Genomic DNA, 12497 nt, shown 5'->3' with positions numbered 1-12497 from the left:
TCTCCAGGGCACGTGCCACGTGGACGTGGGCGCACACAAACTGCTCCCTCCCAGAACCCCCTGGCCTAAAGTAAAAGTCTCAGTTTTGCTATTGTTTCCTGCTCTTGTTGCTTAAGTAAATATTACCAGTAGGAACAGGCCCATCATCTCCGGCTCTCTCTGCAAACCCCACATGAATGACGTGTGTAGGACGTTTATTTACATGGATGAAAAGATAAAGCCGTGGCGGAAACGTTAACTTTGCTTTTGGATCTCGCTGTTGGGAAGAGCTGATTCTTTCCCTCCCCCTCCAACTTTTCAATCCTTTAAAAAACTTCCAGATAAAACAAACAAATACAACTGCTTTTTGCTTGGAAACGCTGCTTGCTCAAAATCTATTTTTATCAGACTGGGCAGGAGAAAAGAAAAAGTGCACTTGAGAAATCGCTGTTTGAATGCGTGGAGACCCAGCGCAAGGAGCGAAGGGCTCCTCCGCGCCCCTCTCCCAGTCCTCGGCGGCCGTCGCGGCGGCGGCCGGAGCACTGCCAGCGTTCACACCTTTGTCAAGGCAACGATTCAACAACCGCGTGTTTTTGTCTGAAGCAGCAATTCCACATCATGCTAATGCAATGACAAAGCTCCTACGTTACTATGGCAAAGACTTCTCTGCCTCTCGCTCACGTATCTGTGACTCAGTCGAACCAAGGAGCAGGCTCTCCGCTAGGGAATTATCCGGGAACCAGCCTCTGCCTCAACACCATACTTGGCTTTTAGCGCAGTTGCTGAAGAGCAAAGCAGCAGCGCTCGGCACGCTCAGGGATGGAGGCTGCTCGCGGAGCGGAGCACCGAGCTGTCTTTGGGGCCGTGCAAGTCCCTTTTATCTCGCAGAGTGCCACTGCCTAACGCAAGGGAGACGGCTGAGCAAGACGAGGTGAAATCCAGGGAGCAGGGCTAGGCTACAGATAGAGATACATTCAGGCCCCAGCCTCACCCGCATGCAGTTCCTGCAGCTCTGGCCCCCCGGCAGACTCTTGTTCTTGGCAGCTTCTCGAGGAAAGGGGACCTTTCCTGCTCTGCCTTCGTACAGCAGCCGGCACACGAGGGCCCACCTCTGAGACAGGCTCCTAACCACAACTTCAGGACAAACGCGTCCAGTCAAGCAGGACCTCTCTCCAGCATGTGGGGCAAAGTGAAGCAGCCAGAAGGGAGGCTCTGCTCAAGCTCCGTGGGGAAGACATGGAAGAGGCACTTTGGGCTGTGGCTGGAACAAGGCGTCTCCAATCACACGGATGTGCTCTTTATAACCCAAGCAGTGTCCAGGGAGGCCACAGGAAGGTTTCAGGACCATTAGCAACTGGCACTTCATTGCCGATTTGTGTTATTCCAGCCCATGGGGACTCATCCCTCACACTATGCTCTCTACCTACTATCACGTATTTTTGCAAGATCTTCCCACACTTCAGGATTTGGTGCCAGTCTGTCTCACGGAGACCCACCGAGGAGTCATGCTGTGCACAGTGAGGGCACCAAACACCACACCAGGGCACACGGGTGGAGAAGCACCCAAGCCTCAGCCCCTTTTGCTCTGTAAGCCTTGATGTGTCACTCCACGTCCGCTCCTCCGCGCGGCCATCCCAAGCGCCTGGGTTACTGCGGCAGCTGGTTTTTAGCCAGCTCCGTTATGCTGACTCCAAGCCTGGCAAGGATCAGCAGCTCTTTCCCTACCTCCGCTCCTTCCACTCCCGGCGCTGGATCCTGCCTCCTCCCTGCACAGCTCGCCTGTGCCGTCTCTCCTGGAGGAGGAGGTGGGGAGGAGGCCATGCCAACAGCCCATGTACGTGACATCTTCCTGGCCATCTGCCCCACAGGGGAAGCGTCAGTCCAGACAAATTTGGCCTTGCCTCGCCATCACCACCTGACACAGCAGGAAGAGCCAAAACAGCTTTCAACCCCTGCCTCTGATACAGAGCCGTCATTATATTTACCTCCCATCAGCATCCGTCTCAGCCTTTCCTAACAGCATGATCAGGCACTCCCAGAGCGGTATGACATAATGATGTGTATTCGAGACTATATTAGAGTTGGATCTAACCACAGGACAACAAAGTAATGCCTGTGTTCTGTCCCAGGCCTGGCACTGGAAATAGCCAGCCTGTCCCTAGCCCTTCAAACCTTGCTAGAGTTTCACAGGCTCTGCCTTGGACCTTGCAGCAGCAAAACGGGAGATCTCCCCACTGCCTCATTTCTAAAAAGCCATGGTTAGAGCCAGAAGAGACGCAGCCCTGGGACCACAGGAAGGGGATAGCCGTGCTCCCGCAGACAGGACCTCTCTGCCCAGCAGGGCGAGCAGGGCCTTGGCCTCCAGCCCAAGACCAAGCGTGCTGCACAAATGCAAGCAAGACTCGCTCATCCTCCAGAAGAGGAGACCACCAGGCTTTCCTCCCACATCAGCTCTGCAACCTGAATCCTGAATCCAGCATCACCCAAAAAATTGCAGAAATGCTGCTTGGAAGGGGCTTCGCGAGGCCTCCTGCTCAAAGCAGTGCCACCACCAGCGCTAGACCACGTATATCCGACTAAACCATCTTAGTTTCACAAGTTAAAAAAGCCCAAGCGTTCACTAGACCAAAGTGACTATCGCCCAGCAAAGAGGTCTGCGGTGAAGACAGCATCTAATCTCCAGCCGCTAACAAAAAGAGCAGCTCTGAGAGGACATCGTGTATCAAAATGCCCGCTTTCCTTAAATGCCGAGATTACAGAGCGCAGCATGCAGAAGGTCAAGGCTATGTGACGCTGATGCCTGGGACACATCTGAGCTGCTCAACAGCAAATCCAAGCCAAAACACACAGCAGTGTAGATAAAACGAAGCCTCAGGGTGGCCAGACTCCACCACGGGAGTAGCAGGCTGCTCTCTCCAAGGTGCAGCTCGCTGTGCAGACACCTCGATCCCGCGGCATGCTTGCAGAGGGACAGGGCGAGGAACCCATGGTTCGTGCGGACCTGGCCCTGCTGTAGCTGCAGTGGGATTCCTCTCCTTTGGAGAAAGGGAAAAATCTGGGTATCTTGCAAGTGCTGCGCAGCTCAAGAGAACGGGAAACGTGGCTCTGCGTGCTGACACAGACCAGCACCAGACACCTTTGCAAACCAACCCCTTTTCCTTTCTAATGTACTAGATGCTTGGGGACAGCACAGTCCTGCTTTGCCCGTTCCCCTGTCCTCAGAGCTCCTCAGGCTCTAGCCAGGCCAGGACTCAGCCCACAGCCTCGCCTGTCCCTTGGCATCAAGGGCTTACAGAAATGCCCAGTGCCATCCCACTGGCCAGCTGCAAGGAAGGGGACATCCCGCTCCACACCCTACTCTGCCGCGTTTCGGGGCACAACGGACCTCACCAGGCTCTGCTTCCCTTCCTAAACCGGTTATCGACATGGGTTCGATCCCTGCGGCTCCTCCACATCACCCACATGCTGCTAAAACCCAGCCCGGGCAGAGAGAAACCTGGCTTAGGGGGGGAACCCTGCAAACCTGTGCCACAATGTATCAGGAAGAGGAGGCTACAAAATATTAAGGAGCTACATTTGGGAAACTAATGAGATCTGCTAATTAAATTTACTCTCATTAGGCAAGAGGAGGAAAAGCAGAGCCAATTTGTTTCCTTGAACATTATCAGCAATAGCTGCTGGTGGTGAGGTCAGGGAATATATTGGGGACTTCATGGCAAAACTACCTGATGACACACTGGCTTGCCACATGCTGACTCTGCAGAGGTCAAGGCTGACTACTGGGTATAGGAAGAGATTAGGAGGCCTGGTTCACTTGTGAATATATTTAGGAGTCAGGAAGGAAGGTCTATGGCAATTTAATCTCAGTTGTTCTTCTATTTTATTCAGCTTTCTGGCATCTGCTGTTGCCACAAAACAATAGAGCACAATAAATAACAGCTGAACATTCATTGTTCTTCTACAAAACCAAATCCCATAGCCTCAAATGCTGAAAAAATAAAATGATGATGCCGATATAAACTGCAAGTGAGAGTGAGCAATTAGACTGGAGAAGTCTAGTGGCTGCCTTGGAGGGACGGATACAGGGAAAAATGTGGTTCTGCAGAAAAACACTTCTGTGATATAATTTCTGAAACATTAGGAAGCAGAGTAAATTAATACACACTGATTCCATCGCCAGCTAAGCTGTATGATCTTATTTCAGATTCTCCCCAGTAATGAACAATGATATCTTTATAACATTTTATATTCAGAGGACTCTATGCACGTTTCATTCCAGTCTTTATATACTTTTTTTTGCTCTTTTGTATAGTTTGTTTGCTTTGTTTCTAAAAACAATTCAGTGAAACATAGGAACACAGGAGTGTCTCTGTGCATAGAGAATTAATAAAAAAAAGAATCGCCAATGTCTTCTCTCTTTCTCATTCCTATAGACTGACTAGGATATTAAATTCCTGGGTGAGTCATTGAATGTTTTCCTGTCTTTCTTTTTACTCTTGCTGTAATAGCTTGCTTGGAGAGATTCCTGCATTGAACATTGTCCTTTGCATTTTCAAAGCACCCCTTGGGGGTTTAGCCATGTGAATTCTATTAGCCAGAAACTGGGAACCCCAGGATACTCTACAAATGAAATAATTATGATCCTTAGTTGCTCTGTAGCAGTCTGCCTTATCTCCAGAAGGCTGAACAAGCCCCACATTATCCACACCCTGCACTTCATGCCAGAAAGGAAGCAGTATCGGCCCTTTGTGATAGGGAAACTGAGGCACAGAGAGATGAGCGCATTTGCTTGCGATCATGAAGAGAACCGACATCCATGTTGGGATTAGCCTTCAAATCTTCTTAAGCATTATGATTTCGGGCTAAGCCCTCCTTTCCTTTCACTGTCCTAAAACCCTGCAAGGAAACCCTGCCTTTTGAGGGGGTAAATTGGCTGTCCTCGCCTTTAGTTCGGGTGTCAGCACTGCTGCGGGGTCTACGGCACCTGAAGATTTCAATAGAAACGTGGTGAATAGCTGGGCCCAATTCTGCTCACCCCTCCGTGCGGTGAAATGGCACAACCTCACTGGCTTCAAGGGATTTACGCAGCTAGGACTGAGCTCGCGTTCTGGCTAACACGCAACCACCCCACTCTTCTTTCTGCTCCTTTTTATCTCCCCGAGTATCAGCTGTGCTCCAGAGGACGGGGTATGCTCTCACACAGCAACCCCCCCCGCCCCCCACTACAGATCTCTTGGGACCAAACAGACAAACGGCCCCTTCCTGCATCACTCAAGCTGCCCGTGCCTGGTGTTTTCAGACCAGTATGTTCTCCAGGATGAAAGATTTCCTCCTCGGCTATGGGAACAACGCAAGCGTGGTGCCCGGTGTGGGCTGAGATAGGATTCTTACCATTTTTAGTTTGTGCTGCTGTAGGATCTCGTCCAGGTTCTGTCTCTTCTTGTAGTTGAAGTAGAAGTTTTTGCACTGCGACACGGTCTTGGAGCCCACCATCCTGGCAATGGCTGACCAGTTCCGCCCATGCTCAAGGAGACCTGCGGTCATGGGAGGGAGAAAAGGAGAAGGCTTTAAAACCAGATAAACTCACACAAGGGCAGCATTATTCGCACAGGATGGGAAACACCCTTTGTGCAAGCCAAACTCCACAGGAACAATATGGTCACCAGCACCCGTCCGCAAGCCTTCCTAGGCCAGGGGATGACTTACAGCAGCCTGTTTTTCTTTCCAAGGGGAAAAGGCACTCGGCTCACTACCTAAGGAACAAAACACATCCAGCCGCCACAGCGCTCAACAAGCCGCCGACAGCCCTGCCCTTCCGGGTGGGCAGGGGGTACGTGGGGGCTCCCTTCCCTCCCTGTTGTGATGGGACTGGGAGCCATTGCCGTGCCCACGAGAACTTGGGGCAGCTGGTCTCCATCCCTACCAAGGAGCAAAGGCTCCTTGCACCCTCCTGAACCCTGGTAATGGGTCAAATTGGGGTGACACGGGAGTTGAGAGGATCGGAGCACAGATTCCTGTTACGGATAGAGAGGCAGGAGCCAGGCAGATGGGAAGGAAGAGCCCGGGCAAGGGAGCTGAGCTGTCACGGCAGCACAGAGTCGGCTAAGCCCAGGTAACTTCCCCTGCTGGGAAGAGGCGTGCCGGGGGATTAGCGCTAATCGTAGGCTCATGAGCAAAAGCAGTTTTGCAGGTCAGGCATCATGCCAAGGGCTGGTAATCCCAGGCAGGCAGAGCCACCCCAGCACAGGGCTCCTGCCAGGGCTGGGGCAACCCAGCGGGACTGAGGAGGAAGATGGAGCAAACCATCACCTTGTGGCCTCAGGGGCCTCCCCAGTGGTGTCTGGGCACCCCCAGCCCTCCAGCTGCCGTGCCCCTTTGCACGGCAGGGGGACCCGGGCCCAGGGACGTGACGCGACTTGCCAGAGTCACACGGGCAACACGTGTCACAGCAGGGAGCTCGATCCGGGTCTCAGGTCCACAGGTTAATACCCTAATCTCATCGCTAGGCCGTCGTGTCTCGGCATGGTGCTGCATGCAGCCCCCGTACCCGTCTGACACAGCGAGGTGTCGGGGATTAGACACGTGCCTCTCCCGGGTGCCACAGGCAGCCGGCGTTCGGGCTGATGGTATTAGACACCAGGGTGGGAGGAACTCTGCACTCCAGGAGACTGGAGAACAGCACAAACCATCGCCAGCCTGAGCAGGGTATTTGCCGGAGACGGGAGGCAGATGGCTGCGCTGAAGGTGGGAGGCACAACCGCATACGCACCAGCCCGGGCACACGTGCACCGGCACCCTGGTCCGTCTGTTCCAGAGTCCTGGAGGTGACTGGGGCTAGGATTGTCCAGGCTTTCTGGATGATAACACCTGGCAGCCTGCAGTCCTTCCCATGACCTGGATTGCCCTGCCTGGGGCCATCCTTGGCCCCGTGGCTTGTGAGCCCTTGCAGAAGGTAGCGTGCTGGAGAGCAGCACAGCCTCTCCGGGGGTTTCCCTGACCCTGCAGCCTCCTTCGGATGCGGCAGGGTAGCATGGGGCTGGTCCTTCCCGCAGTGCTGGTCCTTCCTCTGGGGCTGGAGCACCCACCAGGTTGTGGGAGCTGCACAGCTGAGCTGGGTTGCGCTGTCTGGCCGGCTCCAGGCAGCCCTCGCTGCAAAAGGTGGCTCTCCAAGAGCCAGCAAGGAATGAACCTGCTCGGAGCATCTTCCTCTTTTGTTAGGGGTTTTTCTGTCCGCAAGCATCACCCGGGGAAACCAAGACCAGGGAGTGCCCAGATGTCTCCTTCCTCCATCCCAAAACCCTTCCTGGCGGCCCCCGTCCCAGAGCTGTGCAGACCCGACCCTGTGGAGCTAGGGGCTCTGGCAAGGCGCGCCCAGGGACCCCTCATGCTGCAGCAGCCTGCCAAGAAAGAGACCGACTGCACCCCAGCCTAGCCCCAATCCCAGCCTTCTGCCAAGCTGCTGCCACACGTCACCTTCAAGCCGCTGTCTGGAGGTACAACCTGGTGCAGAGAGCCTCTGCTTCGACGCACGCAACAAGAAAAAACCCAGGGGACAGACGCTCATCTCAGCACAGCAGGAGCTCAAGCAATCAGGGGCAGAGGGGGGCACCTCCGGCCAGGACATGTGCGCGGGGAGGGCATGACCGGGGGGGTCTGTGGAGCTGCAAACGAGTGAGTTTGCATTGAACAGATGGCAACACGTATTTTGGGATAGGTAAAACCCCCCTGCCCCCATCCCCCTTCCCAGGCTCCGGAGGAAACCAGCTGTATCCAGCACAGTAAGGGTTAAAATGCAAACCGTGCCTGGATCCTGCCCCGTCCCAGCACCAGGGCTTATCATATTGCATGTAACACACAGGCATCACGCAGCGCGCTGAGCACCACAAAAGGCCGCACCAAGCCAAGAAACAAGCCTGCGCTTTAACTCTGAAACTCCCAGCGCCGCTCGGGCAAAACCCACGACCTCCGTCGCCGCCCTCGCCCCGCTGCCACGGCTCCAAAAGGGACGTCCGGCCGCGAGCGACAGCCCGCCGGGCCGGGAGCCCTCCTGCTGCGAGGAGCTGGGCGCTGCGGCGGCAAGCAGGACGGTCCAGTGCATGGCCGCTGGCCGCCGCTTTCGCGAGCGAACGAGCCGGCGCGCCCCGCGTGCTCGTCGTCGCCGCCGCGGCGGTGGCTGAGCACCAAGGGTGCCAGACGGGGCTGTCGCGGCCCTCGCAGGCTGCGAGCGATGCTGGCCCCCGCTCGGAGCAGCGGCGTCGGCGCCCGGCGGAGGGGAGCGCGAACCGCCACGGCCGACGGCAGAGCCGCGACGGGGGCGGAGGGGCCCTTTCTCGCCGGTGCCAGCGCTGCCGGGAGCAACGTGACCTTTGCTAGCCATGTGCAGCGGGCGACGCCGACTCCCGGCTGCCCTTCGCCCTGCTCGGCCGGCTGCCCCCACGCTGTGGCCCCGAACCACCCCCCCCCCCTCCCCGGGGCAGCCCGCCTGCAGGGACCCCGCGGGGACGAGCGTGCCGCGGCCCGGCCGGGCGTTTGCAGGTGGCCGCGCCACCGGGCTGCACCCAGACCGCAGGCGAGGAACCCAGCCGCTCTTATCTTTCCATTAAAAAAAAAACCAAAAACCAAAAAAACCACCCCAAAACACATCAAGACAACAACACCTGCTTTCCCGAACCGCAGCTATCCGTACGCTTGGGGCAGGCGCAGCCGGCAGACGCCCCGGGGCTGGCGGGCAAGCAGGGCTCGGCGGGCACCGGCGGCAGCAGCCCCCGGCCCCCCAGCCCCCCTCCGGGGCCATCGCTTCGGAGCGCAACCGAAACTATGACTAACGGGGTTATCAGATCTGAACGAAGGCTGCACTCGCTGGCTTGGGGTGGGGGCACGGGCTGCACGGCCCCGCAGCCGCGCCGGTCCGCCGTCAAACACGCAACGCGCCCCGCCGCCGAGTTAACCCCGTCCTCGTCCCTGCCGCCGTACTTACATGCTCTCCGGCGGGCTTCAGCCGGCAGGGGACCTGCCCGGAGCATGCAGCAGCGGGCTGGGGGCCAGGCAGGCGCCGGGGCGCTGCTTCAAAGCCCCCCCGGGCACGGCAGCCCGCTCCGACGCGCCGCCGGCAGCGCTCCGCTCGCGCCCGCTCCGCTCATTTTGCTTTCGCTCCCTCGCAGCAGCCGGAGACGGAGAAGAAAGCAAAGCCGGTTCCTTAAATCCTGGAGGCGAGAGGGTTTCAGAGCCATGGGCGGCCGGCGGCAGCGACGGGGCGCCGAGGCTGCGGAGCGGCTCGCGGCCGGGAGCCTCCTGACCCCGCCGCCAGAAGTTGCCGGGAACACATGCTGCGGGCTCAGCGCCGCGTCCTCCAGCGAGGCCGGCGGGCGGGCGGCATCCCGGGCGCTCCTCCCGCGCCGAGCCGCCCCAGCGGCCGCGCTCCTTAAGGTGGATGCGAGAGCCGCCGGTAGATATATCGGGTTTTTTTTTTTTTTTTCCTCCCCCCTCCCCGCTCGCCTCACCACCTCGCTCGGGGCAGGGGAGTCTGTGCAGTTTCAGGAGATGCCCGACGTTGCCAAGAAGGAAGAAAAAAAAAAAAAAGAAAGAAAAAAAGAAAGAGGCGAGGGGAGGGAGCCGGCGACGGCGCTGCAGCTCGCCGCTGCCAGCCGAGGGCCGGCGAGCCGGGGCCGGCGCTATGTGGCAGAGCAGCCAGCGAGCGCTAATCTTTTCCTCCGGCTGACCCAGGGCTCGCTTCGGCTGAATGTGACCTCTAGACAGAGCATTAATACCGAGCGTGGCACGGGCCCAAGCTGACAAGGGGTGCGGCCGCTTGGCACTCGCCTCCTCCCTCCCTCGCGCTCACTTTCTGCCTCCCTCGCTCTCGCCTGAATGTCAGCGGCAGGGGGAGCGATCCAGGAAAACAAAGCTCGGCTAATAGTTTCCTCCGCTCTGAAGTGAATCAAAGGCGCTTTTCTTTCGGGGAGGCGCACGCCAGCGCCGCCGGGGCCCGTCCCCCGCCACCCCGAGGCGCCTCGGCTCGGCCCCAGCGACCCAGCCGCCCGGGGCAGGCGAGAGGTTTCGCTCTCTCCCAAGAGAGCGGAGCCCGCGGCCGGGGCAGACTCCCCTGCCCACCCCGGCGGGCGGCAGGGGCCGAGGCTGGGGCAGCTCCGAGGCGGCGGCGGCGAGGAAGAGGAGGCTGCAGCGCGGCGAGAGGGGCTCTCAGGCGCCTTCGGCTTCCGGAGCGCGGGGGAGAAAGCGAGGGGGCGAGGGGCCCGGCGGCGGGCGAGAGCCTCCCGCGCGCCCCCGCGGCGCCCCGCAGCCGCAGCCTTCCCGAGGCGCCTTTCCAAGGCTCTCCAGCGGGCCTGCCCTGCTCCACCCAGGTCTCCGAGAGGGTGGAGGGAGCCCATAAAAGGGTCCCTTAATGGGAGCTCGCACGGATTAGCAGAACGAGGTTACAAGGGAAAAAAATAAGTGATCTCATCCCGCAAAGCCGGACGGTGCCTAGCGCAAGTCTCCAGCCCTTCTGGCCCCCCGCGCTCCCCCTCGGGACGGGCGACCGAGACAGCTCCGGCCAGGGCTCGGCCGAGACGCCGAACCCCGTCGCGGAAAACGACTGGGCCCTAACGAGTCCGCGCCGCGCGCCCGACAGCAGCCTGAAAGCGCGGTCGGCGTCGCTGGGAGACAGCGCTCCGCCACCCGCCAGATCGCCGAGCGGTTCGCCGGGCGCGAGCGCGCGCGCGGGACAGCCGGGACACGAAGGACCTGAGCCAGCCGCTTCTGCGGGGCGGCGGAGCACGGGGGTGGCAGAGCCGGGGGACGGCGCGGGGCTCCCGCCACCGCGCCAGCGAAAGCCGCGGGCCGGCGGCGCGGGCCGGGGCGCTCGCGACGGGACCGCCGCGGGCAGCCCGGCTCGCTCGAGCCTTCGGCAAGGCTTGCTCTTCCCCAGGAGGACGACTTCGGGAAGCATCTCGTCTGCTCCCCGGCGGGACCTCTCCTTGGGGGGGGGCCGGACGTGACGAGCGTGCCCCCGAGGTGCCCTCCTGCGACGAAGGCGCTGGCAGCGAAACGCGCTCCAGGGCCGCAGCAGCGATTTCTCTAGCGGCTCTTGACGCTTGCTCGGAGAGGGATCCCGAGCAGAGGACCCAGATGGCTTTCACGCCCACCGCACCACCTCTCTCCGAGGGAGGCAGCGCCAAAAAACGGCGTTTGCTGCAGACTCCGGCTCACCGGCTGGCTCAGCTCTCGCGTTATCGCCCTTTTCCTCCGGGCAGCGGGCTGGATGCTCCCATCCTCCCCTTCGGGGGATGCAGCCACCGTGCCCCTGCGCCAACCCGCCGCCTTTGCCACCAGCGCTGCAAACCTCGACAGCCCCGGCACGCTGCTGCCAAAGACACGTCCGTCCCCGAGCCCCGACTGCTGGTCCCCAGCCCGCGCCCCCTCCTAACGCCGGTAACTTGCCTCTGGGTCCCTGTCCTTCGAGGGGCGGGCTGGGGCTGCCCGGCCTTCGGGAGAGCAGAAACCTTCCCTGCACCGCTCGCTCTCCGAGAGGTGCGCTCTCCTCCCTCCCTCCCTCCCGGGGTCGCACGGATTTCCATTTCGCGGCCCAGAACAACGCAGCGGAGCTCGCTCGCGGGGAGCTGCCGCCCCGCTTGAGCCCAGCTCTCTCTCCTCACCTGGTTCAGATATTATTTCTGCTCCCTTATTGTTGAAAAAATAATGCTCAAAATTAAAATGTAGGCTGTAAATTATAGTAATTACCCAGCAGTTCCCCCTGACAGGCCTTTTGTGTTTCATGTGCTGACACTCGCTAAGCAAATCCTAGCGGTTTTCTCCTACATAGACAAGAAACGTTCAGCCAACTGTGGCAGAAAGCGCAGCGTCGGGAGGAGGGACTGCGGGAAGCCGGGCAGCGATGGCGAACAGGCTTTATCCCGGGGGACGGCATTCAAAGTGTGCTGGGAAACACCTTGGCCAGGGAGCCAAGAAAGCCCCAAACCCATCCACGAGCGCTCGGCTGACTCAGCCGCTATAGCATGGGCGTCAGTCCCGGCCCGGAGCCAAACTCTGCAGCCGACCTGTATCAACAAAGGGGCAAAACCCAGCATCCAGACCCACAGCCAAAAAGGCCAAAGCAAGGAAGCTGCATTAGCAGGATGCCTGGGAAAGGATCACGTCCGACCACAGCCTATTCCGGGGCAAACGTGGCCGATCCACGCCTCGGATGCTGCTCTGCTCGTGCAGCACCAATCCGCCCCATCCGCCTGTGCCTCACCGCATCACCTACAGCCTCTCCGCAGCCATGAAGCTCAACACAAGCTTCAGGGCAAACGTGTGGCTTCCTCCGAGTGAGCAGACGCCCGCACCGTGCGCATACCCGCAGGCTGGGCACAGTCCTGGCGGGGGGACCCCCACGGCACCTCCCATCCCACTGCCAAACTGGCAGGGCCAGGCAGAGGGACAACACACAGCAGACGGCACGGGCTGCAAACCAGCTTCTCCAGCCCACACTTAATCACCACCAGCAGGTTTTTACAGCAGTA

At 59.3% G+C, this 12497-nt stretch overlaps 1 protein-coding gene across 40 annotated transcripts in view; it reads right to left on the bottom strand.

Moving 5' to 3' along the window:
- Positions 1–12497, bottom strand: part of NCOR2 (nuclear receptor corepressor 2) — a 291098-nt gene that overhangs the window by 56517 nt on the left and 222084 nt on the right. For all 40 annotated transcript variants that reach the window (XM_068911834.1, XM_068911856.1, XM_068911855.1 and 37 more), the window contains one exon: positions 5371–5513. In XM_068911834.1, coding sequence (XP_068767935.1) covers positions 5371–5513 — 143 coding nt within the window. The remainder of the gene's footprint in view (positions 1–5370; positions 5514–12497) is intronic.

Source organism: Struthio camelus, chromosome 17 (assembly GCF_040807025.1).
Source record: "Struthio camelus isolate bStrCam1 chromosome 17, bStrCam1.hap1, whole genome shotgun sequence".
NCBI classification, from domain to species: domain Eukaryota; kingdom Metazoa; phylum Chordata; class Aves; order Struthioniformes; family Struthionidae; genus Struthio; species Struthio camelus.
This window is presented reverse-complemented; position numbering and strand designations above follow the sequence as displayed.